General features: G+C 25.3%; 1 protein-coding gene across 2 annotated transcripts in view; it reads right to left on the reverse strand.

Annotated features, from left to right (window-relative positions):
- The window catches only part of LOC100206589 (regulating synaptic membrane exocytosis protein 1), a 54,057-nt gene extending 30,272 nt beyond the window's left edge, over positions 1-23,785 (reverse strand). Inside the window, exons 1-8 of one of the 2 annotated variants that reach the window (XM_065796057.1) lie at positions 22,773-23,785; positions 18,975-19,173; positions 8,983-9,327; positions 4,006-4,111; positions 3,382-3,507; positions 2,909-3,026; positions 2,717-2,838; positions 2,050-2,126 (exon numbers count right to left, since the gene is read on the reverse strand). In XM_065796057.1, the coding sequence (XP_065652129.1) occupies positions 2,050-2,126; positions 2,717-2,838; positions 2,909-3,026; positions 3,382-3,507; positions 4,006-4,111; positions 8,983-9,327; positions 18,975-19,173; positions 22,773-22,927 (1,248 nt within the window). In that variant the 5' untranslated portion in view covers positions 22,928-23,785. The remainder of the gene's footprint in view (positions 1-2,049; positions 2,127-2,716; positions 2,839-2,908; positions 3,027-3,381; positions 3,508-4,005; positions 4,112-8,982; positions 9,328-18,974; positions 19,174-22,772) is intronic. The other variant, XM_065796056.1, reaches the window with a different exon arrangement.
- Between the last annotated feature and the right edge of the window lie 1,686 nt (positions 23,786-25,471).

Below are 25,471 nucleotides of genomic sequence, written 5' to 3' on the forward strand. Positions count from 1 at the left end.
ACCAAATTAGTAGCTAAGCCAGACAATATGAGCTTTAATTCTGATTTTTTCATAAAAAATATCCTACCAATCGTTAAACAAGAAGGAATTCGATTAATTGGAGATAATTTTATCTATCAACAAAATGGCGTCACATCACACACAAGCAAACAAACTATCGAAAACCTTGAGCTCATGGGCATTGAAAACATTCCACCTAAAATCTGGCCGCTGAACTCGCCAGACCTTAATCCCTTAAATTATTTTTTTTGGAATGAAGTGGAGGATCGTTTGAAATCAAAATCATTTAGTAACAAGATTGAGCTTGTTAAAAAAATAAAAGAAGTTGTTAAAGAAATACCCTTGAAAAGTATCCAAGATTCGATTGATAGTTTCAGGTCTCAAGTTTTTGCTATTGAACAAAATCAAGGTGGCCTAATTTTAAATAAATATTTTTAATATTAAAGAGTTTTATTTCTTTATTTAATCAATATATAAAATGAACAGACAATTTTTTTAATATCTACTTAAAAATTTATATGAAATTTATCTCATTCTTTATGCCCCACCCGTTACAATTGTAAAAATTGCTGTGGATTCTGGTCAAAATGTTTTTAGAGGTCACAATAGATAATTTTAATCCACATGATAAAACTAGCAAACACCCTAATCTTGTTGATGCTTGAGTTAAGCATTGTTTTAATGTTGAGGGAGCACCAGAAATCTTAGGAAATTAGGAAATCTTAGAAAATTAGGAAATTAGCTAATTCTTTTAATTTTCAAAATTTGAAGAATTTTGATGCATTTTATTTCAAGTGTTCTCAATGTTCAATATAACAAGTGTGCAAGCTCAATGTTTGATATAACAAGTTCTACTGGAAAACTTCAAATTTTTAATAAACGTTCGTGATTAAATTGGCTAAGTAAATTTAACTTTAAAAAATATATAAAAAATAAAGTAATGCGAAAAAAATATATAATGCGAATTTCACTTTTGATGTCACTTTAATATTTACACTACACATTAATTTATTGTCTAAATATAAAATCATATAAGATTAAATAACTTAAAAATTTATTGCAAAATATAGATATATTTTAACTTTAAACAGCTTAATGCTGGTAAAAAATTCACAATTGGTCAAAATTACCCACTTAAAAGCTAAACGCTCCATAATTTTTTATGTAAATAAATTTCTTCATTGTTTCAGGCAACTAAGATTGCTGCATACTAATAATTTCTTATGAAAAAGCTGATAATTTCTTTTAAAAGATGATATTTTTCTTTAAATGATATTTAATTGTGATTAAACAATAACATTTTTTTAGCATTACCCGTTTCACCAATCATTTTCAAATAATCCAAACAATTGACAAAAAAATCTATTGACCAAAAATTTTTTTACTCAAGAAATTATCAAGAATTTTTAAGTTGAATTTTAATTATTTTGGAACATTATGGCTGATGATGTAATGATGATGTAATGATGTTGGTCCATTTAAAGATTATCTCATGCTTGTACTTTTCTATTTTCCATAACTTTATTTAAAATAAATACTAAATAGAATAAAGTATCTTTTGAATACACATACTTTTCTAAATTTTTTATTTAATTTTAAATATAAGGTGGGATTAAAAACACGGTTTTATTTCCGAAATTTTACCGGTTATGTTTAATCAATTATTTCGGTCTGATTGATAAAAAGTACAATTTTAGTTTCAATATTTTGCTATCAATTAAATAATACTTGATCATTCATGACGTTAAACAGTATTTGATTAACTTTTCATTTTACAACAATGAGTAGATTTGATGAACTATTAAATCTAATTAATCCACTTTGTCACTAGTGACAAAGTGGATTAATTCATAAAGTGGAAGAGGTTGATTTTGATCAAAGTGAAGAAGTGTTTATTTAGAAAGTACAGAACATTGTTTATACAGAAGCACTGTTTTGTTATATTATAAATTACAGAACGTTGCTTAAAGCATTAAAAAAAAGTTCTTAAACTTTGTATTAAAAATGTGAAAAATAATGTTATAAAAAATTTATAAAAATGATACATACAGGAGTCCCTCGAGATTGATTTGCTTGAACCACATTTGATTTACTTGAATCACATTCACTTGCGCCATTTTGGCAATCTTAAAATTATTTAAAAGTATTTTTTTTTCCAATACATCATTTAATTTTGATAAGTATCTCATTATTAAAAAAAATTATTGTGAGTAATTTATTATTGTTAGAATTATTGGTATTAAGGTAATTAGTATTAATTTATTATTGGTATAATGGTAATTTATTTTAATTAATTTATCATTTTTGTTTACGTTAACAAAAACATTCTAATAAAAAATAGCATTTATAAATAAAAAATAGTTAATGATACTAAAGAAAACTGGTTAAAAATCAAAAAAATTTTTATTAATTTTATTATGTTTCAAACTTTAAATATGAAAATTTAAAAAACTTACAAATTTTAAACCATGAGTCAAAAAAATCATTTTAACTTTTTGAAAAAATCTTATTATGCAATTTAAAATAAAATATGTTTAATTCTAAATTGCATAATAAAAAAAATTTGTAAAATTTACTTTTACTTTTTTTAATAATTATATAAATAATAATAATAATAATAGTAAAAAAGTATAATAACAATAATAATAACAATAAAAAAATAAAAATAAATGAAGAAAAATTTTAAGTAACAAAAGAGTTCTTAATTTTAACTCACCAACTGAAAGTGTCTTATCAAAACTTCCATCAATAGTTTTTAAGATGCCCATTGGTTGTGATGGTGGTGAATGGTGTGATGGTGGTACACTTTGAATGTTTGCTATAGTTTTTTCTTTATGACTAAAGGAAAATTTATAATTTCAAAGAAATTTTTTAACACAAAAAATTTTTCCAACAAAAAGATGATTACCACTTTCTACTCAGTAATAAGTGTAAGTCCAAAGAATCTTCATTTGCTAAAACATCTTCAACTTCTTCTTTACTGCAACCAACCAAAGATAGTTCATTCCATTCAAGCAGCTCATCACCTAATCGAGCATTAATTACAATCAACATTTAAATATGTGTATGAAAAAGCAAACACACAAAATACACAGAAGATAATGTTTAAGAAAGAAGGTTTAAAGAAAGTAAAATAAAAACATTCAAACAAAAGATCTTTTTTTGTTTGTTTTGAAAATAATTTTTTTTCAATTTTTTAATATTTAATGAGCATTTTTTCAATAAATACAATAGTTTTGAATATTGAATTTCTATTACATCAATAAACACAATTCTAAAAAAAATCTTCATAGTACTTTAAACAAATGATAACAACTTTAGAATATATTAATGAATAAAACAGTTAAAAAATATATTAAAAACCCACAAACATTTAAAAACCTGGTTTAATTTTTCCAATAATATCTCCAATGCTACCAGGAACTACTGATTTTACCACTGTCTTTAACAATCCATGCTCATCACTGACTCCCATACTTAATTTAATTCCAAAAGCAGTGCAGTAATCTAAATAGCAACATTTTAACCCAAGTTTAATACTTATACTAAAGTTTAATATACCTAAATATAAGTTCAAAACTAAACTGTAAATGCAATAGTTAGATTTAAACTTTTATAGTGGAAAATAAGCAAAGAAACAATTTTCCCACTCCAGGTGGAAAAACTGTTATGTTGTCTTAGTGTTTATAAGCATTATTAAAGAAAAACTGAAAAAAGAAAATTTTTTAAATTAAATTTTAAATAAAACTAATTTAAAAATTTATAATTGACATGTTGTAAAAAATTTCTGTTCATATTAAATAGTAAATACTAATTTTATAAAAAAAAACTTATGGTTACTTATGGTTCTTATTTTCATATAAATATTTAACAGAATACTAACTATGGTACAATATAACATGGTAAGCTATAGTAATGGATAATATAGTATTGTCTTTTTTTTTTCAATAAAATAAAATAATAAAAAAAATCACTGGAAAAATTGTTAATTCAATGAAATAATACCTGGAAACTTTTTTATAATATTAGAACCAATGGATAAAAGTATATCTCCAAGAATCTTGTTTTCATCATCAGGACGTGACCAATGAACATGATGACTCACCAACGACTAAATAAAATTAACTTTAATTTAAAAACTAATACACTTAAAATACTATTCTTCATTTCACATGTAACTTATATAAGTAGTTCTTGCATTTAAATTCATTGTATGAATTTAAATGCAAAAACTGTATAAAATTTTTTTATCTATTCATTATCTCCATATTTACTTCTTATTTAAATGTAAACAAAACTATTTTACTTTAAACAAGTAGACGCATAGACAAGATGCTCTCAACTCTAAAGTATAATTAGAGATATTTGATTACTTCCGGTACTGATGTACCGACTGCAAAATAGTGGCTAATGTCTATACCAACAAACAAAATAACTGATGCTGATACTAATTAATTATTAAAATGTTTTAAAATGTAAAATTAAAATTAATTGTATGCTTTTATAATTTTAACTTTTATCTCAAAATAGCATACCTATATAAAACTGTTACCCAAAAAATTTTCAGTAATGTATAGGACTCTTACCCAAAAAATTCTCAGTAACATATAGGGCATGGTTTATTCAACATATAATTATTTTTATAATACAAAATTAAAAAAATAAAATAAAAAAAGCAATCAGCTACTAAATTGACAAATCAATAAAAAAGACTTAGGCTGGTTGTGCAAATATTAAGCAAATGCCAACCCTGATTAATTGGTAAAACCCTAATTAATTGGTAATAAACAGTTGTTTTTATTATTTAAAAATGATTTTGAAATCTGTAAAGATAAAGTCAATAAAGAAGTTAAAAATGCTATGAACATAAAAACTGATGTTGACAAACAGTTTTAAATCAAGTTATGAAATAAAGATAAACATGTACATATGTATACATCCGCAGCCATAAGTTTAAATCCACTTGCACCTTTTTGAAAATGAAAAGGTTAATTTTAGAGTGAAATAAACATGTTTTCCAATAAAAGTATTTATTTTATGAGCAAATTATTAATATTTTGTTGTAGCACCTTTGGCTTTTATTACCTCTGTATTACTTTGCTTTATATTACCAACTAATTTTTCACAATCTGTCTATTTGCCCATTCAAGAGCAATAACTTCTATCAAATTTTTTTTTGAAGTGACCCCATGTGTACCCTTCTTTTAAGCATTACCCATAAATTTTCTATGGGTAATGCTTAAAAGAATGCTTATATGACCATGATCTAGACATTTTAATGTATGAAATAAAAAAAACAATTTCAAAGACTGACTCTTATCGCCATAAGGTGCAAATGTTAACACTCACACCAAAATCATGGACACATAGAAAGATATCAAGCTACTTTGAAGTGTCTGAATATCTTATTCGAACTGCAAGAAAAGTTAAAATTAAGCATGGAATTCTATGATTGCCCGGAAAAAAAACTGGAAACCCACTTTTACCAGAAACAGTTAATTTAGTGATTAACTTTTACCAAAGTGATGAATTTTCAAGAATGATGCCAGGAAAAAAAGATTTTGTAAGTGTTAAGAAAAACCAACATATTCAAAAAAGATTATTGCTACTCAATCTTAATGAACTACATGCTGCATTTAAAAAAGACTACCCTAACATCAAAGTCAGTTTTTCAAAGTTTTGTACTCTTAAACCTAAATGGTGCATTACAACTAATGCATCAGGTACTCATAATGTATGTGTATGCATACATTACCAAAATAAAAAATTTCTTATTAATGCTATTACATGGACTAAAAGTTATAAAGATTTCATTGCGTCGATTGTTTGTTCGCTTAAGATGCAGATTGTATGTTGCATTGATGTAACCAATGCCCTGGTATTAAAGCATTAAAAAGTTTTTTGGTACAGGAGTTTATGAACCATGAGCTTGAAGAAGATGTAGCATTCAAGCAATGGCAGAGTACCAATTGTACAACACTATTATTACAATCATTGCCGCTAGATGAATTTAATGATTTATTATGTGACAGCATTGACAACCTTACCACTTATTCATATATTGCAAAAACACAAAGTAGATACTTGAAAAACTGTAAAGAAAATCTTAACCAAAACAAATGTTTAATCTAAGGAGATTTTGCTGAAAATTATCAATATGTTGTTCAGGATGAGGTTCAAAGTTATCATTGAAGCAAAAGTCAATGTTCACTTTTTACAATTGTACTTTATTTTATGAAGAAAAAGTTCTCAAACACAAGTCTTTTTGTTACCTTTCAGAAGATGTTGATCATGACACAGGATTTATTTACAAGACTCAGGAAGCTATAACTAGATATATCAAGAAAATCTACCTGATGTATCAAGTGTGAAATTTAAAACTTTATCAATCTTTGTCATCACAGTAAAGACTTTGATTTAAACGCTAAATGAGTACTTTTTACTACCAGTCCATGGTAAATCCCCCTGAGATGGTATTGGTGGGACTGTTAAAAGAGTAGTATGTCAAGAAATTCTAAAATTTAATGTACTCCTTCTGTAAAGCCAAGATAAATGGAATTTGTTTTAAATTATTTTCTAAAGATGAAATTGACCAATCACAAGCACAACTAGAAAAAAGCAGTTCGTTACAAAAAAAAAATTATATACATTCAAAACAATTATGTTGTAATTTTATTTACCTATTTTGCATTTAGAATTTATTTTTATTTTTTTCAAATCCTTGGATGGAAGGATGAGAAGGAGGGGGGTTTAAATAAATCCCACTGTCCACCTTATTATCTCAATGACTATATTAGTATTAATCTACTAAATAATACCATAAAGATATTGATTAGTAAAATGATTTAAAAAACATTTCAATATCTTTGATTTTAAAACTTATGATTTTTAAAATCGTAAAAAGATCTTAGTTTTGAGTGTGCTTACTTTGAAATAATGAAAATAAATTTTTTCTCAAACTTAAACTTAAATATTATTTTTGCATCAAAAAAAAAAAAAATCCAGGGAGATGGGGGGGGGGGGGTTTGGCAGAGTTGCTCAGAGGCCCGCTGGCCCTCCCTTGGCCCATGACTATAAACATCCTAAACTAGTCAATAAATAAAACTATTTGATGTTTTATTTAAAAAAATGTTTTAAAAAACATTTCGATTGCTTTTGTTACAAAATTTAAATTTTTTTAAGAGGGTGCTGTTTTTGGATTCCACAAGTAAAAATCTATTGGGGTACCAAATTTTAGGAAATTTACCCAAGCTATTATGAAGATACTATATGTTAAAGTTGCTTTGACATATAGTATCTTCATTTGATGCTTCAGATAATCACTAAAATGCTGAGTCAGCATTATTTTAACTGACAATATCTCTGGAACCCATGTGTATTTTTAACTAAAATTTTCGCAATAATTATTTTTTTAATATGGACTGCAAGTGAGGTAAAAATGATAAATTCTGAGACGTAAGGGTGTCATTATCTGGATGATTTCATATATAATGACCCCTTTACTAAATATGGCATATTAGTAAAACATTTTCAGAAGTTTATTTAATCAGTAAACTTGAATTTCTTTATTTCATGCATAATTTATGTCAAACTTAATTTATTCTTGGATGACAAGAATATCTACCATTTTTTGTTTACTGCATTTAAAGGAAAGTAAATTGGATATTGATAATTGTATTATTCTAAAAATAAATTGTAGTATTTTAAAATATAAAAACATATATTAAATTCTGTATGACTTATTTGAGTTGTCCTAATAAGCATTTCTTTATACCACAATAAATTATTACTTGTTTTACTTACAACTAGTTTTGAATAACAACGTGATGAATAAATTACTTTGAATATGGACAAACAAGGTGTGCGTGTGGTCGCACTTCTTGTTTGTCCATATTCAAAGTAACTTATTTAGAAAACTTTACCACGTTTTTATATAGTAGGCATTATAAGAATTTGCGGCAAAATAAAACTCTAAGAAACTACGGAGAAACAGCTCAAAGAAAAGAAACAAATACTATACAAAATAGAATATCTAAAATAAACAAAAAAAATTGAAAAGTAAAAAAAAAATCTTTTTAGGTTTTTAAATACATTTTTTCAAACAGAGCAATCATGTTCATTATCTCTAGTATTTCATATTAACATTGAATTGGGCCATTATAAAGGAAACAATTTAAGACAAAAACAAATATTGCAAATATATTCATAAAAGAAACCATGGTATTCTTTTATTTAACTTTTTCCATCATTACAAAATTTATTAATCAAATATATTTTACGAATCAATAGCAATTTATTTTCTGTTTTTCCTATAATATAAGTATTGAGAAAAAATGTCAAATATAGCAAAAACACTTTCAAAAGTTAAATTAATTAAAAAAATTAGTTTCTTAAAAATCATGAATAAATTGCATATCAAAGCATACAATTGTTGATATAAAATTTTAAAATTGTTGTTATAAATTATAATATGCTTTTTTCCTAAACTTGTATCAAATTCTGTAGCTAAAAATATCAACCACCCTAAAAAAAAAGAATAGAAAAGTTGTATAAAAATTAAAAAAAAAATTTTTTATTTAATTTTCTTTTTTTAATTATTGAATTTTTATAGTTTATTTAATTAAAATTTATTTTTCTTACAACTTTGTCTCCTTTTTTTAGTATTGGTTTCTTTTTTCTCAGTTGATAAGTTTAGCTTTTTGTCATGACTTATTGAAACACTTTAAAAGTTAAAAAATGCAAACTGCTGTGGTTAGCATGTCTAAAAATTTTTTTTACACCTTTCTGTTCTAAAACTACTAATCTAGTAAAATCAGTTTAAATAAAATAACTTATAATTCATTATTATAAATCATAAAATATCATAAAATATATTTAGTTTTGGATAGAGTATTCTTTTTTTTATTAATTAAAAAAATTAATTTCTTAAACTAATTTCTTTAATTGTTAACTTTTTTTTACATGAAGCATAAAAATAAATACCTGAAACATTTCTTTTATTTGCTGTTCTTCTAGCATATTGGATTTGCTTTTATTGCCAAATGTAACTTTTTTTGTGTTTGATAATTCCGTAGATTCATTATTTGTTTGGTCTAAAACTTTTGTACAATTTTTGTCTGCTAATTGTGCTTTTGTTACAGAACTTGCTGGATAACCAGTTTTTATTATTTTAGGGCTTAATGGTTTTTTCTGTTGAGTAGGCACAGTAAGCAATTGTTCTATTTCGGCAGCGGGATTTGGAAACTTGTGTTCTTTCCCATGAAACCAACGACCAGTTTTCAATAGAAGATCTTGTTTCTTCTTGCAAATTAAACATGACCATGTTACCTGCAAAATATAAACATATTGAAATAGGCTATGAAATGATATGAATGTATTTATACAACAATACTAAAACTTTCAAATACATTGTTTTTTGCTATCTCTTTAATAAAACTTCAAAAATTTCCATAAATTTATTAGTTTTTACAGTTTTTATATTAACATTAATTTGACTTAAAGTTTTCAGATATTAAGGTATTATTCTATTATTTTATACTTTCTTTTATATTTGAAAGAATCGGATAACCCTTGGCACCTATTTTAATGTTCATAATGCAGTAATTTCTATTTTTATCTAGCTGTTTTAACTTCAGCTCTAAACTCTTTTTGGTTCTTGAGATTCCATTCTTTGAAGTTTCAGATTTCTTGAATCTTAAACTTCAAAGAATGGATTTACTTAAAAAACATAACTTCCACTTGTAAAAAGATGTTTTATTTACAATTTTTTTATTTCATAATACAACTCTTGATTGTAACATAACAGAGCTCAGGTTTGCAACATAATGGAATGAAATAATGCTTCTAAATGAGTAAATAATAAAAAATGTAAGCGATTTAATTATTATTTGTGATTTTAACACAATTGATTAGACTATTAGTAACAATTCTCTAATTGATAGTTAAATGATAACAAAGTTAAAAAGCTCACCATCTATTAAAACAAGCTAATTATTTATTAAAACAAGCTCATCATCCAATTTACTTTACTACTTTAGACCTTATTTGGAGTTTGCAACTAAAACATCGAATCTTTGTTATGTTAGACCTTATTTGGAGTTTGCAACTAAAGCATCGAATCTTTGTTATGTTATTTGGAGTTTGCAACTAAAGCATCGAATCTTTGTTATGTTATTTGGAGTTTGCAACTAAAGCATCGAATCTTTGTTATGTTATTTGGAGTTTGCAACTAAAGCATTGAATCTTTGTTATGTTATTTGGAGTTTGCAACTAAAGCATCAAATCTTTGTTATGTTATTTGGAGTTTGCAACTAAAATAAAAACCACATTTTTACCCCCAAAAACAAATTTTTAGGGGTGACAAAGAAAATTAATTGATCTATAATTTCTCCTGTATAACTTTTGTGTAATTGTAATGTGGAAACAATAATAATTAAATAAATGTGTAATGTAGAAGCGTCTTGGATATTTTGATGAAGAATTGAATGAGAAACGTTATAAACTCATTAATAGTTATATTAATAGTTATATTAATAGTTTTTATTAAATCTTTGTTAAAGATGAGGTTAAAATAAAATAAAAAAATTAAAATTAGGATAATTTTAAAAAGATCATAGTTTCAGAAGTGATCTTTTACAACAAATTATAGTTTTTAAATTTATTGACTTGAAGATAGTATATATACAATCACATTCATTAAATATATATATATATATATATCTATCAAACAGCTATTACTGTTATTATTTATAAGTTCAAATGAGTTTTTAGTTTTGATTAAAGATATTTGAACCCCTATACAAAATTAATATTACTAGAAGTAAGTAAGAAGTAAGTAGAAATTATTTACTAGAAGCCATTACTAGAAGTCTAAAAATTGATGCTTTGGAGTTTAGAATTGAGAGTTGAAAGTAAATAAATTTAAAAAAATGAGTAGCCTCCTTGATTGTAGAGGTCCTTGGAGCTTTAGGGACAAAGCCAAGCCTCCCTAATTGTAGTGCCCTCTGAGATAAATTTAATTTTTTAAAAAAATTGTATATTTAAAAAGACTGAGCATATTTTAGTGACAGACATCTTCCCAAACATTAATTTTATTAAAACAGAAACATGTCAAAACATCAGTTAAATTAAATTTTAACAGAAAAAGTGATAAAAGCTTAAAAAAAATTAAAAAAAAAATTAATTTTTTTTATAACTCCACATTTATATATCAAAACCAAAAATCAAAAGTATCTATGTAATGGTTCAGTAAAACTGTAACCAAAACAAACAAAATTTGATTGAAATTAAAACTGAAATGGGTAAAAACTTGAAAAAGAATGTTGAAAATCCCTAAATCTTTTTATTGTCACCAAATTAATGCTAAAATAACATGAAACAACTATTTTGCATATTTTTTTACAATCGGTAACATAAAAAATAATACAAACATTTTAAGTTAATATTTGAAATAAATTCTTTGCAGAACAAATTTTTCATTGATTGATTAGCTTTGTAACGCCTTTAGGAATGGCGGATTATTATATTATTGTTAAATATATTACTTTTATCTTTAATTATTATTATATTATTTTTACTTTTATTTATTTTTGTTTTATGTTATATCCGTTTTCATTTATAATATATTTATAATATTAGATATAATTTTAATACAATTTTCTATTTAATTTATAGTTAGTTATATATTCTTATTTTTCCTTAGTGATATAATATTACTTATTATTCTATTGTTTTATTATTATAATTATTTTTTTATATTCGTTTGTTCATTAATACTTCTTCATCACAGCTTAGTTTGTTCATTAATACTTCTTCATCACAGCTTAGTTTGTTCATTAATACTTCTTCATCACAGCTTAGTTTGTTCATTAATACTTCTTCATCACTGCTTAGTTTGTTCATTAATACTTTATTAATTTACGGCGGATAGTAATAGTATTATTACTATTATAATTATTGCTATTATAATTCCCATTTATAATAGTATCATTATTATTTTTCATTGTTATTTTCATTATTATTTTCTTTTCTTCTCCTCTAAAACTTAACAAGTTTAAGCTTTCTTCTGAAATTGGAAAATTTTCTTCTTTTATCTTTGTCATTAGTTTTACTATGACCTCTAATTATCAGGGAGTATGCACTGCATGTACAAAAAAAGGTAGTAAAGCTGTGCAACTCAATGTGGTTTGTATATATATATATATGTTTGTAATATGATATAAAGCAATTTAAAAGAAAATGTAGCAGGCTTTATGATCATGGGTACAATTGCTCATCATGGCTGTGTATAAATTGTATTAAAGGTGTTTTACCATTGACTGATGTATCTGATAATGAATTTAAACTACTCTTCTCTTCAAATAAAATTATTACAAATGATGACTTACGTTTATCAACTAAACTCTTTCAAGCATTAGATTTGAATAAAATCTATACTCAATTTAATAAATTTATTACATGACATGCTTCAGTTTCTGATGAGGAAAACTGTTCATCTGTTTGATGTAGATTGTCAATATTATGACATCAATAAATTTTGCTCTCATAAATTTGACATCAATAACTCTATGTCTTTTTTTCATTTAAACATATCCTCTTTACAAAAGCACTTTGAAGATCTGAATATATTATTATCATTAATTAGTTTTGAAATTAGCATTATTGGAATAACAGAAGCAAGGTTAAAAAAAGAATCTCCTTCCACACATCCAATTATTATTCAAAATTATAATTTTGAGCACACACCAACCGAATCTTCTTGTGGTGGAACCTTGTTATATTTATCAAAAAAACTGATTTATAAAAGAAGAGATGATTTAATCATATACTCACCAAACTATTTAAAACCTATTTTTGTTGAAAATTTTTTTTTTTAAAAATCAAGTGTTATTGTTGGTTGTATAAATAGACACCCTAGCATGGATGTAAACAACTTCAATAATAAAATGTCTGTCCATCTCCGAAAAATATCTACTGAAAATCTCCAAAAAATATCTACAGAAAATAAATCTGTCTTTCAACTTGGTGATTTTAACATACAGTCAAACTCTAATTTTTGCAACTTCTGAGTTTTTAAACATACTTCTTAAATATTTGCCCATTTATTACGCTCCCAACAAGAGTTACTGACCATTCTGCTATAATCATTGACAATATCTTTTCAAATGTAACCCCTAATAAAATTATTTCAGGAAATCTAACAACTTCTATTTCTGATCACCTACGTCAATTTCTTATTTGTCCTAATTTCAACAAATTATTTATACCACTCAATCATAATTTATACTGCAGGAACTTTAAAAATTATAATAAAGAATCATTTAAATCTGAATTATTAAAAGTTGATTGGAATGACATTACCATGAAAAATGATCTTAACTCTAGTTTTGAAGCATTTATTTCTCAAACAACATTGTTGTTAGACTGTCATGTGCCACTTAAAATAACTACTATTAAGAGCTACAAGTGTCAATTCAAGCCATGGATTACTAAAGAAATAATAAAATCAATTCAAATTCGAAATCTTATTCAAGGGAAAATGTTAAGGATAAAAGATCCAATAAATATAATTAAACTAAAAATTATCTTTATACGCTATAAATATACCATAATTATTCTAATAAAACTGAGTAAAAAATACATTTCAAAAGAAATGTATTTTTTAGTTTTGGTAAATAATTTTATGAGAATTCCGAATATGTGAAAAAAAGTTTTTGAACAAAAAATGACTAAAATTTGTTCTATTTGACTAAAAAATGTTCAAAACAATTAGTTTTGAACAGGAAAAAGACTAAAAAATGGCTAATCAAAGGGAGTCTACAACTAAAGAAAAAATTATTTTGTTTAGTTTTTGATAGACTCAATAATTATAATGTTTAACTAAAAAAAAGCTATATTTGATCATAAATTTTCAGAAAATGTAAAAAAATGTAGCTCATAAACTTAATTCTAAAATTCACTCATAAGCTATAAAAAATCTTAAACATCCAAATCTTCATAGTTTACTGTATCTCCAACAAACCATTCTGAAATCTCACACTTATATCTAAAGTAAAACCTAGAAAATCAATAGCATCCCCAAAAACATTCTTATTGATTTTAATTTTGAATTTTTTCATATTTTCTCCACACTATTTAATATCTCCTACTTAAATGGAATTTTTCTTGACATTTTGAAATTATCATGTGTCATTCCAGTATATAAAAATGGCTCAAAACTCTCATGTACTAAATATAGACCAATTTCAATTCTATCTAACATTAGCAAGCTCCATGAAAAACTAATGTATTCTAGATTATACTCATTTTTGAGTTCTTTTAACTGTTAAAATGATTTTCAGTTTGGATTTTGATAAAAACACTTAACTTGCCATTCTTTAATAAGTATAACCGAAAAAATAAAAAAGGCACTGGATACTGGTCATTTCATTGGTGGTGTTTTTATCGACTTACAAAAAGCATTCGATACTCTTAATCATATCATTTTGATTTCTAAACTTGAACATTAGGAAACCCAAGAAGTTGCTTGTAATTAGTTTCAATCTTATCTTTCAAATCGGAAACAGTTTGTTAGCATTAATGGTTACAAATCAAATAACAAACACATAGCTTGTGGTGCTCCCCAGGGTTCTGTTCTTGACCCTCTATTGTTTTTGATTTATATTAATGATCTAAATATCTCTGTCCACTTCTCATCAGTCCATTTGTTTGCTGATGATACTAATATCTTGCATATTATTAAGTCTCATCATTCCGAAAAACTGAACTTCATTCAGAAAAAACTGAACTAATTATTAAATAATTATAAAAAACTAATTATAAAAAACTAATTATAAACTAAAAACTAATAAAACTAATTATAAACTAATTATAAAAAACTTCATTCAGAAAAAACTGAACTAATTATTTTTTCATCTCCAAGACAAAAACTTTTATACAAGAATCATATAACTAAAATAAAATTTATAATAGACGTTTATATCCAATACGCGTTGTTAAATATCTTGGTATTTTTATAGATTTGAACCATGGGATTTTTATACAGATGCACTCCGTAAAAAACTTAGTCGAGCTAATGGCATGCTTTCAATGGTTCGCCATTATGTTGATAAAACTACCCTTAAGAATCTGTATTTTGCAATTTTTCAGTCTCATCTCAACAAGTATGGGGACAAATTGACAACTGTAATATTAATAAACTATTATCAGCTCAGCGCCAATCAATCCAATAATAGATTTTCAACTCCATAATACAGAAACTTCAAACTTCTTCAAAAAACTTAAAATTCCTACCTTGTCACCACTAGTTAGATTTGCTAATCTTCTTTTTGTTTTTAACTCCCTTAATAAAGATTTACCTTCCTCTATTACAGCCTTCTTCACTGAAACTGGATTTATACATTCACATTTAACTAGAAACATCAATATTGGAAAACTAAATGTACCTCCCTATAAAACTAAAAAAAATACTTTCATCATTTTTTAAATATTTTTATCATTTCTTTTAGTTTTCTTATTTTACTTTTTCTTCTTACTATTTTTATAGAAACATATTGTTTTTGTTGTTATTGTTATTTATTGTTATTTGTTATTGTATTGTTATTGTTATTTATTTTTTTCATTACTATTATTATTATAATTGTAGTTTTTGCTGTTACTTTTGCTCTATTAATGAATAAAGTTATTATTGTTATTATTATTATTTTTTAAATTAATATTTGTATGCCAATCATTTATTTATATTTATTCTTAATAATGATATTTTGGCTTTATTATTATTAATATTTTAATATTATTTATAATATTATAGATATTCTTATTCTTATTATTATTATTTATTATTGTAATTAGACTGTAAATTTTGAGGAAAATAAATATCTTGTTGTTGTTGTTGTTGTTGTTTGTGTTCTGGCAAACATTGATTTTTTTTTAAAGAATGTCTTGAGCAGTTAAAAAGATGACATAGGATGCTTTGCTTTTTTTGCCAAACCTGACTTTGTCACTAATATTGTTCTATGTTCATATTCTTTCCAAAATTATAAAGAGCATGAAGACACTGAGTTTTCTACTTATTTAAAACTTTTTCCTTATTTAAAGTTTTTATTTATTTTTTTTTTTTTTGACTTTGCAGACTAAAAGATAATATTTTAGATCCGTAAAGTCATGATGGTTGCCTTAACTGGAAGGCATGCACTAATGCAAGAATTTCTTCCAGAAATTTGATAATTTTCTTAAAAATTGCCAAGATGTTTGCCAGCTTTTCACCTAGATTCGAATCCTGTTCAGAGTATTCAATGCCATTGGAAGTAAGGTTGAGCAGTATGGTAGCTACTACAGATTTCAAGTAAATAATTTAAGATTAAATTTCAGCATATAGGGACACCATTTTTGTGCCAAGCCTGTCAGAATTTTTTGTTAAAGCTCTTATTGTTTGTGAAGCTCAAAAATGATAAAGTTTTATATTATCCTATGAAAATATAATAACAACTTAAACGAAAACATAAAAACCTTGTTTTCCTGAGTTTGAATCAATTTCAATAGCTTTTTTCAACCCAGCCATAAATGTTTCCATAAATAGCTTTATTTCTGATTGGTTTCCATTGTAAAATTCAAGAATTAATAATTTTTGCTATAAATAATAATTTTGGCCATTCGTTAAATATAAATTTGATTTGAGAAGTTTGCAACATGGTTACCCTTAGAATTATGCAACATGGTTACGCTTAGAATACAAGTGTTAACTAAAAAGCTATTGATTATGCCCCCCAAAAATTAAAACAAAAAAAAATTAGAAAACTATTATGATCTTAAAAATTATTGATTTTTCCAAGTTAGTAAACCACTAAAAACCATTTTACAGATTAAAAATGATGGAATAAAAATTAAAAGTAGTTTTTCTAAACTTAGAAAAATATAGTAATAAATATATTAGTTTGTAATTTAAGTTTGAATTTCAAAATTTTTGAATTTCTAAACAAGTAAAAGAGTGCCGAATTTATGAACATAACTTATACCAAAGCCAAAAGTCACTGTTCACTAATATTTAATTTAATTATACATTGCTACTATATAAAGTGCAGTAAAATGTGCAACCATACAAAATTATTAAAAAAAATTGCTTAGAAATAAACAAAACAGTCACATGTATCAAACAAACTTGCATTCAAAGTTGATTGCAAAATTGCTAATCAATAGGAAAAAAGTTGATTAGAAACTTGATTGCAAAATCATTAACTAACATCATATTCTTTATTCACAACTTTTAGGAGTATAACTAAAATATCATGCCAAGTATGCTCAAGAACAACAATTAATGAAAGACAAAAGAGACGAAAGACTAAATGAGCAATTGCTGCATGTTTGCTGTTGGCCTGTTGTTTGGAGTGTTCATGATATCAAGTCATAAGGCAGTATCAATCTATAAAAATCTTGTGGAAATTCAACTATTAAAATCTGACATCAAAACTCACAGTTTAAGTGAAAAGAATTCATTTTAAGCTTTCAAGTTTTCATTCAACTGACTCCAAATTTTTTGGTTTTCAAGATACCGCTTTGACAGTTTCAAGATGCCGTTGCTAAGGGTTATGAAGGTTCTCTAAGGGTACGAACAGAAGATAAAAGTATCTTTGTTCGTAGCATGCTGCAAGCCACACCTTACAAATACATTTATGATTGCCTCGAACTTTGCTAAAACAAAGAAATCGGACAGTTGAAAAGTAGCAGTTTTCATTACACTAAATTATTGTTCACCTGTGAATAAGTTTATGGTTTAATTGCAGATAAGTTGCACCTTCTGTAAAAAATGTCAAACACTTATAATCAGTACAATCATTGCCAACAATCATACTGGTTTACTCCTTTTATGGTAAGGTAAAAACAATGTGATCAATAGGTTTGGAACTAAAAACTATGATATTTACATGCAAGAAAAGGCAATTTGCTATCTGGTAAAAATGGTCAAAACATGACTCAAAGCAAATGCTGTTAACATTTTTTCCTGATTGCCAGGCACTTCACCCAAATTAACTCTATCAAAAACAGTTGGGTAAAAATTAAAAGTAGATGTTTTTAAACAGAACTACATATTTGCAGGCGGATCTAAGATAAGCTATAAAGAAAGTGTAGCGCATAAAATAATTCTCTAACATTGTGAGCATTGGTGTCTCAAATTGTTTTAAACGTTCAAATGTTTGATACTATGACTTCTCTAATCTTTTATATTCATCTGTTGTTTTATATATTAAAACATTTTCACTAAAATAAATGTGTACATTGTGTAGCACAGTTTTTTGCATTAAATATTGGATGGTGACATCATTTTTATTTATTCACCTACCCAAATCTGAGGGAGCAACTATAGCCAGGAGGCTACTTATTATTAATTTTTTAAATATGTTGTTATAACCCTCTTTTGACTCTTTAATTACAAATCACAAACCTTGATAAACAAGGCCATTGCACGGAGAGATAAGCAGAGTGCGATACTATTAGGAATGTGATAATTATTGACAATGAGATAAATGAATAGAGATATTATTCAAAAGATTTTTTTTATTTAACTAAAATATTAGAATATATTATTTATATATTTTTAAGTTCAAAGAAAAGAATGAAAAAAAATAATACTATTATATGCAAATTGACATTATTGTGCAAGTATATGAATGGATTATCAAACAGTCTGTTAATTGCTCAAACTTATAACTTAGAAACATGACCATTTGTGCAAAATCTTAAGTTATGTATTTTCCAGCAGATGAACTTTCTTGTTGCAAGATGAATTTTTTAAGTAATATATTATTCTTTTCAAATTATATATTAAATTCTTGTGTTAAAGTAATGACTTTTTATATTCTAAACAGTAATATTAGATGTTTTAAACTTTTTTTTTCAGCTTTTTTGTCTTTTATAAACTTTTTTTTTAGCTCAAAAATAAATTATTTTGTTGAATGAAAAATACCAAAATTGTTTTTTACCATTTTTCCGGAACCTGATTGAATACTGCACTCGTCGCACAATTTTGATCTGCAAAACTTGCAGTACCTTCTATAATTATTAACACAAAATTCTTTATTCTTGTGACATAGTTCACACATATTTGCATCTGACAAAGGTGCTTGATTACTTTTTAGCTCATAACGAACTTGATAGGTTGCAAGCTCTCTTACAATACCACTAAAAAAAAACAAGTTTCTTTAATAAAAATAGTCAAATAAAAATCCACTATACTATTTATTAACTTTAAAATTTTCTATTAAGTTTACAAAATTTCATATGCATAATAAGAAGTCTTAAAAAAGATAAATTAGCTTTTAATTGAATAAAAACAAAATTAAGCGGAGGAAAAATTAAGTGAGGCGAATGTACATTTAGACTAAAAAAGGAGCAAAAATGCTTAGAGAGCATTTAGTTTCAATTTTCAATTTTCTTAGTCAAGAAGATTGAAAATTAAAATTAATGACAATATCAATAAATAAAATTCTTTTTGTCTGGATATATAAAAATTTATATATCCAGCTATAAAAACAAAGTAATCTTTTTAATCGTTTAAAAGTATTAAACGATTAAAAATATTAAACCATACTTATAAAAAAAAGTAAGAGATTTAACCATAAAACTATAAGACAGAGGCTCAAGTTTTGCAGCAAAAGCAAGTCTAACTAAAAGCAGCTCTATAAATTTGAAAAGCATTTTTGAACTTTGTTTAATAGTATCATTAGAAAAAAAAACCAAAAGAAAAGACGTAAAGCTCATAAATGACTAAGTATAAGTTCATGCCATTCATCAGGACGGGAATACCAATATTATTGTAATGGTGACTATTACTGTTTGGTTTAAAACTCGCCAATCAAAACTGTTGTAAAAGAGAGATCGCATTCAAAATCATTTGCTTATTCTAAATAATCTTACACTAAAGCTTTCTTTTTATCAATATTGGAGCATAGATCAGCATGTCAGACTGTCATAAGTCTTTGATATATCAAAATCAATATCTTTTAATTAATAAATGCAAAGGTGAACCTTTTTGTAAAAACAGTTAACAGATGAGCAGTAGAACAAGAGTTTTTTAAAGAGAAAAACAAGTGGATTGAGGTCCATATTGATTGTCAGAGAATAATTTGTTAAATTTAAAGACCTAACTAATAATAGTAAGAAAACTGATTAGACAAACTAATTATACAAACAATCTCTGTTTAGAAAAATAGGAAACTATAAGGAAATATAAAAATAAAATATTTTCCATTGAGTAGAAAAAATAGATTTAGTTGAGCATTAGCACAAAAAAGTTGAATTGAAAAAAAAAATGGAAACAGCTGCATAAAATGATGATGATGATGATGATCATCATCATCATCATCATCATCATCATCATCATCATCATCATCATCATCATCATCATCATCATCATCATCATCATCATCATCATCATCATCATCATCATCATCATCATCATCATCATCATCATCATCATCATCATCATCATCATCATCATCATCATCATCATCATCATCATCATCATCATCATCATCATCATCATCATTGTCATTATCATCATTATGAATAACCATTTAATTGAATGAGTCCCTTTTATATCCTACATAATAAAAAAAATACCAAAATTAAGTTTAACTTTATGCATCACAAAATTTATTTAAAATTTTAATTGACTCTGAAAGTTAAGTAAAAACTTTAACTAATAACTGGCTCAATTAACTGTTTAAAAATTTAATAACCATTTCTATAGAGCAGGTGCAAATTGGCTACAGCTAATCAATGGGTGTATCTATATCTGATCCAATATCTTTTGAATATTTGGGGATCAGGGGTTTAGAGTCGTAAAAAAAAAGCACCAACTCTGACTCCAATCATTGAAATTTTCAGAGTATGACTCCGACTTTAACTCTAACTCCAAAGCTAAACGAATATGGAATATATGAATATATGAAAAATTCTTTAAAAGTTAAATATTTTGTACATGCATATGCAATACCGAGAGGTTTTACTATTGGAGTCAAAGTCGTGATTTTGTTTAGCAACTCCAACTCCACTAAAAATGCCTCAACTCCAGCTCCACAACTCTGACTCCACAGCCCTGCTTTAGACTCCTTGAATTTTTGTTCAATATTTGTTTAATATTGAAACTTAAATAATATATCAAGTTATAAATAACTCTTATGATAACATCAGTTTTAGAAACAATCTGATAAAAAAATTGACTCAATCGAAATTGAATAAAAACATGTATTTATTAATACAAATAGGACAAACTATAAATAAATATTTTATTGCTAAAATAACTAAATGAAACACAGGGTATATTTTTATTTATATATTTTTCTTAAAACTAAAGAAATGATGGAAATAAAATAATAAAATTGTTTTTTAATTATTATTGAAGTAAATAACAATTTTAGTACGTTTAAATAACTTAAAACTTGTTTTCATATGTCAAACTAACTTAAAATCCTTTAAAAATTGAAAAACTTTAAAATCTTCTTAAAAATTGACACTTCTTAAAAGTATGATAATATTATGATTAATATTTATTAATATAAATATTATATAGATCATATATAACTTAAAAAACAAACATTTTATAAAATCAAGTATATTTTGCACAACTTTATTATTTGTCTTTTTAGTACAAAAAGTTTAGAAGTAGCATTCTTAAAACTTTTAATGTTAGTATATTTAAAACATTATAAATCATTTCAAGTAATATAGAGTAGGTAATTTGAGCCATATTGTCAATCAGGCATTTAACCTCTAAATGTTTTATAGACTTATAACATAACTTATTACAGAGAAAGTCGAAGAGAATAAAAAGTAGATCAAAGGACTTAGGAAGTAATTAACATTTACTATTTTGTAAAATAGTCTTTAAAAATAGTCTTATTAAATAATTTACAAAACATGGTTCTTGACATAAATAACACATAGAAATAGGCATAAACAAATATACATACATTAACTAATACAATTGTCATTTTTATTAAAATTTTCTCTACTTTACATGTATTAAACGACAGGTTTTAACTTGAACAAGATATAAATTATTCTGTGGTAATCAACTAAAATACAATTTATCAATTTTTACCCATTTGTCTTTCAGTTGGTTCCTTTGAACTTTCCTCAATTTTTTTTTAATAAGTCAGACATGCATTTATAAATAAACAGTTTTAACTATAGCTGATTTAAGCATATAAGTAGCGATAGAAATAATATTTCCAAAAATTGAATTAGTTACAAACTTTGGCTTATAGCAAAAAATGCGCTACTTATTGGTCACTAACTATATCAAATGATTATTTCCTAATATTATAAAAATCAGAAAATATAAAATGTAAAAAACTAAATTTGTAAATATATAAATGTTTCTGTTTTTTAATGCTATTGTAATAATATACCTTGAACTTTAAAAAAGTAAATTTACAAGATGTATGCACAAGACTCTAGTCATTTTTTATTAAAATAAAAATTTGATTATTTTAACAATAAAATAAAAAAAGAGTAAAACTTGATTTCTAAATTGTCAATCAGCAAAAAACATAATATATTATTTATTTTTTAATAAGAAAATTGATTATTTTGGAGGAAGTAGTTAGGAAGTTAATAATTCTTTTAGCTTTCCATATCTATAGATATGAAAATTATGTATAAAACATAATGATTCATCCTATAGATCTTGAATATCATTACACTATTGCAAAAATATAATAGACATCAGGAAATAAGTATTTTCAATAAGTCAATGAAAAAAAAATTAAAATTACCTTTGAATAAATGCGGTTTCATTTTCAAGTTCTTTCTGACGATCTAGAACATTTTTTATTTTTCGTTTTTCTGCTTCTGTTAAATGCGAAAGGTCAATGGGAGGAGGAGAAGCTGGGTAATAGTCATTGCCAGTGCTTAGCTGGCTCATTATCATATTTATTTTTCAAAACGTCTTTTAGTATAAAAACATGCATTACTTAGTAGAACTAATAGAAAGATAATATTTAACAAATTTGTACCATTGGTGACGATTTTAGCTAACAGACGAACAAATTATTACCAGTACAAAGAAATCCCAAATATTTGGTGATGTAACTGGATATTATATAATGTGTAATTTCAATACAAGAGGATTAAAGTAAAGATAAAAATGAATTCATTCATCATTTATGCGAAGGATAGTTATATTTTTAAATTTTAAATATAAATAACTATTTGGGATAATAAAAAGTTCTTTAATACAGAGCAGATGTTTTGAATAAATGGGTAAACGAAAATTTATCTAAACTGATAGAAGTTTTATTAAAATTGCTTTGTATGTGAACCCACGGTTTTGTTTATATCACAATATAAAGATGGTAGACAAAAAACACAACTGATTTCTCCTCGTATTTGTACTAGTATTATAATATAGTACAATAGCTATTATATTAACTATAACTCGTTCATGTGATCTGAAGTAATGTCTTTTTTTGGTAATATTCATTAAAAAAAATAAATCCTAATAGGTTTTTAAGTAAAAAAAAAACGTATAAAAACTGTCTTTCTATACTGCGATGTAATTGTTATGTAATGAAACTTATGACTATTATTATTTTTTCTATTATTCGAATTTTTTTCTATATAAGTATTTATTTTTTGGATTATATATTGAGAAAGTAAGTTAATGTGTCAACCAATGGTGTAAAGTAATAACCTGGAGTTGCGATTTACTTTTTAATTTAGATTTTGAACTTTAATTTTAACTTGAAGCTGCATTCCTTACGATGTCGCATGTCTAAATTTATGCATTAAACATCGAACCTCTCGGTTTTAAAGTCATTAATCCATGGCTGCTCTGTTTTTATAAGTTTTGATAAATTTTTCAATATCAAAAGCAGTGCTATGATAGATCAGTAGTACACGTTTTTTTACGCCAACATCTTAAGAAACTTTTAGTACTAAGTTACTTTTCAATAAGAAACTTATTTTATTAAGCTTTCGAAGGATATTTTCTCATTGTTCACCTACATATCACATTAGCATAAAATGAAATTTTATGTTGATGTGATTAGAAAGCATTATCTACAACAGAGAACAACAGTTAAATTAGTATTTATTTTGCACTCGCAATCTATTGCAAGTGAAATACGTATTAACAATGTTGAGAATCTGTGAAGAAACTTTTAGTTCTAGATTGGAAAAACAGAACCCTTAGAGAAAGAAACTTTCTAGTTTTTTTACAAAAAAAGGTGTACCAGATTTATGACAGTGTAGTACTTGTACAGTATAAATAGTGTCCGGCTAAAACGTAATCGATAGATCTCTGAAAAAAAAGCTAAAATCTACAATAATCAAATTAAACAACTGTAAGGAATTTTTTTTTTTTTTTGAATAAATAAATAAATGTAACTTAACTTTTAATACAAATCGATAATAAAAATAATATTAATAACAAGGTATATATGTAACACGTATATATATACCACGTATGCAACTGATTTTTTATGTGTATTACACGTCTAAGAAATATGTACTCGATGACAAGACTGACTTAAGTCTTCTGCGAGCTTCCTATGACCACAAATAAGTATTTCTTTTTATCAATTGTTATTATATTGTTGTAATTGGTATTTATTTTATTCATGTCTCGGAGTTGTAAGCAACTATATTTTTATTTACCTCATATATTTTGAACTTTATATTTATGATTTAAATTTGTATATCTTTACTGCCAATCAATGATTGGTAACTTGTAATTACTTTGTAGTTGTAAAATAAAACATGTATAAAAAAAAAAAAAAGATATTTAAAAAATTTTATTTTTTGCCCCCCCCCCCTCCCCCCGCAAAATATAAAATTTTTAAAAAAATATTGTTTTCAAATTGATAGATTGCCTGCCCAAACCAAAATCCTCAGTCAATGTAGCGGCACTCCTTCCGTATTCTACCTATTTGTCAGTCAATATATGTACACTTCTACCTACTTGTCAGTCGATTTATGAAAAATGAAGGATTAAGGTTCTGTTTGCATTATAATACGTATGTATAAAATATTTATATTATAAACAACTATTATATTGATATATCGTTTGTTTTATCCGCTGTAAAAAAAAGTCCAGGGGGATTTTTTCCGGGGGGATATCTTCCAGTGGGATTTTTTCCAGGGGGATTTTTTCCTGCTACCTAATTAAGTTTAATGAAAATAAATCAGTTTATTTTATTAAAAACTTTAGATTTTATAACCGTTATACCTGCTCTTATCTTGATGGAGGCAAAGGTGAGTACGGTGACTGTCACTATCTTTTTAAAAAATTAAGGATGTTTTGAAATGCCTTTTTTTTTGGTTTACTTTTGTTTAATCTTTTTATGGTTTGTACTGGTTTTTTATGTTTTGCTCCTTTAAATCAATGATTTTACAAAAAAATTATTTTTATTATTATTATTATTATTAATTTAATTTTTTTTTTTTTTTGATTTATTTAAATAGTTAACCAATA

Source organism: Hydra vulgaris, chromosome 04 (genome assembly GCF_038396675.1).
Source record: "Hydra vulgaris chromosome 04, alternate assembly HydraT2T_AEP".
Classification (NCBI taxonomy): Eukaryota; Metazoa; Cnidaria; class Hydrozoa; order Anthoathecata; family Hydridae; genus Hydra; species Hydra vulgaris.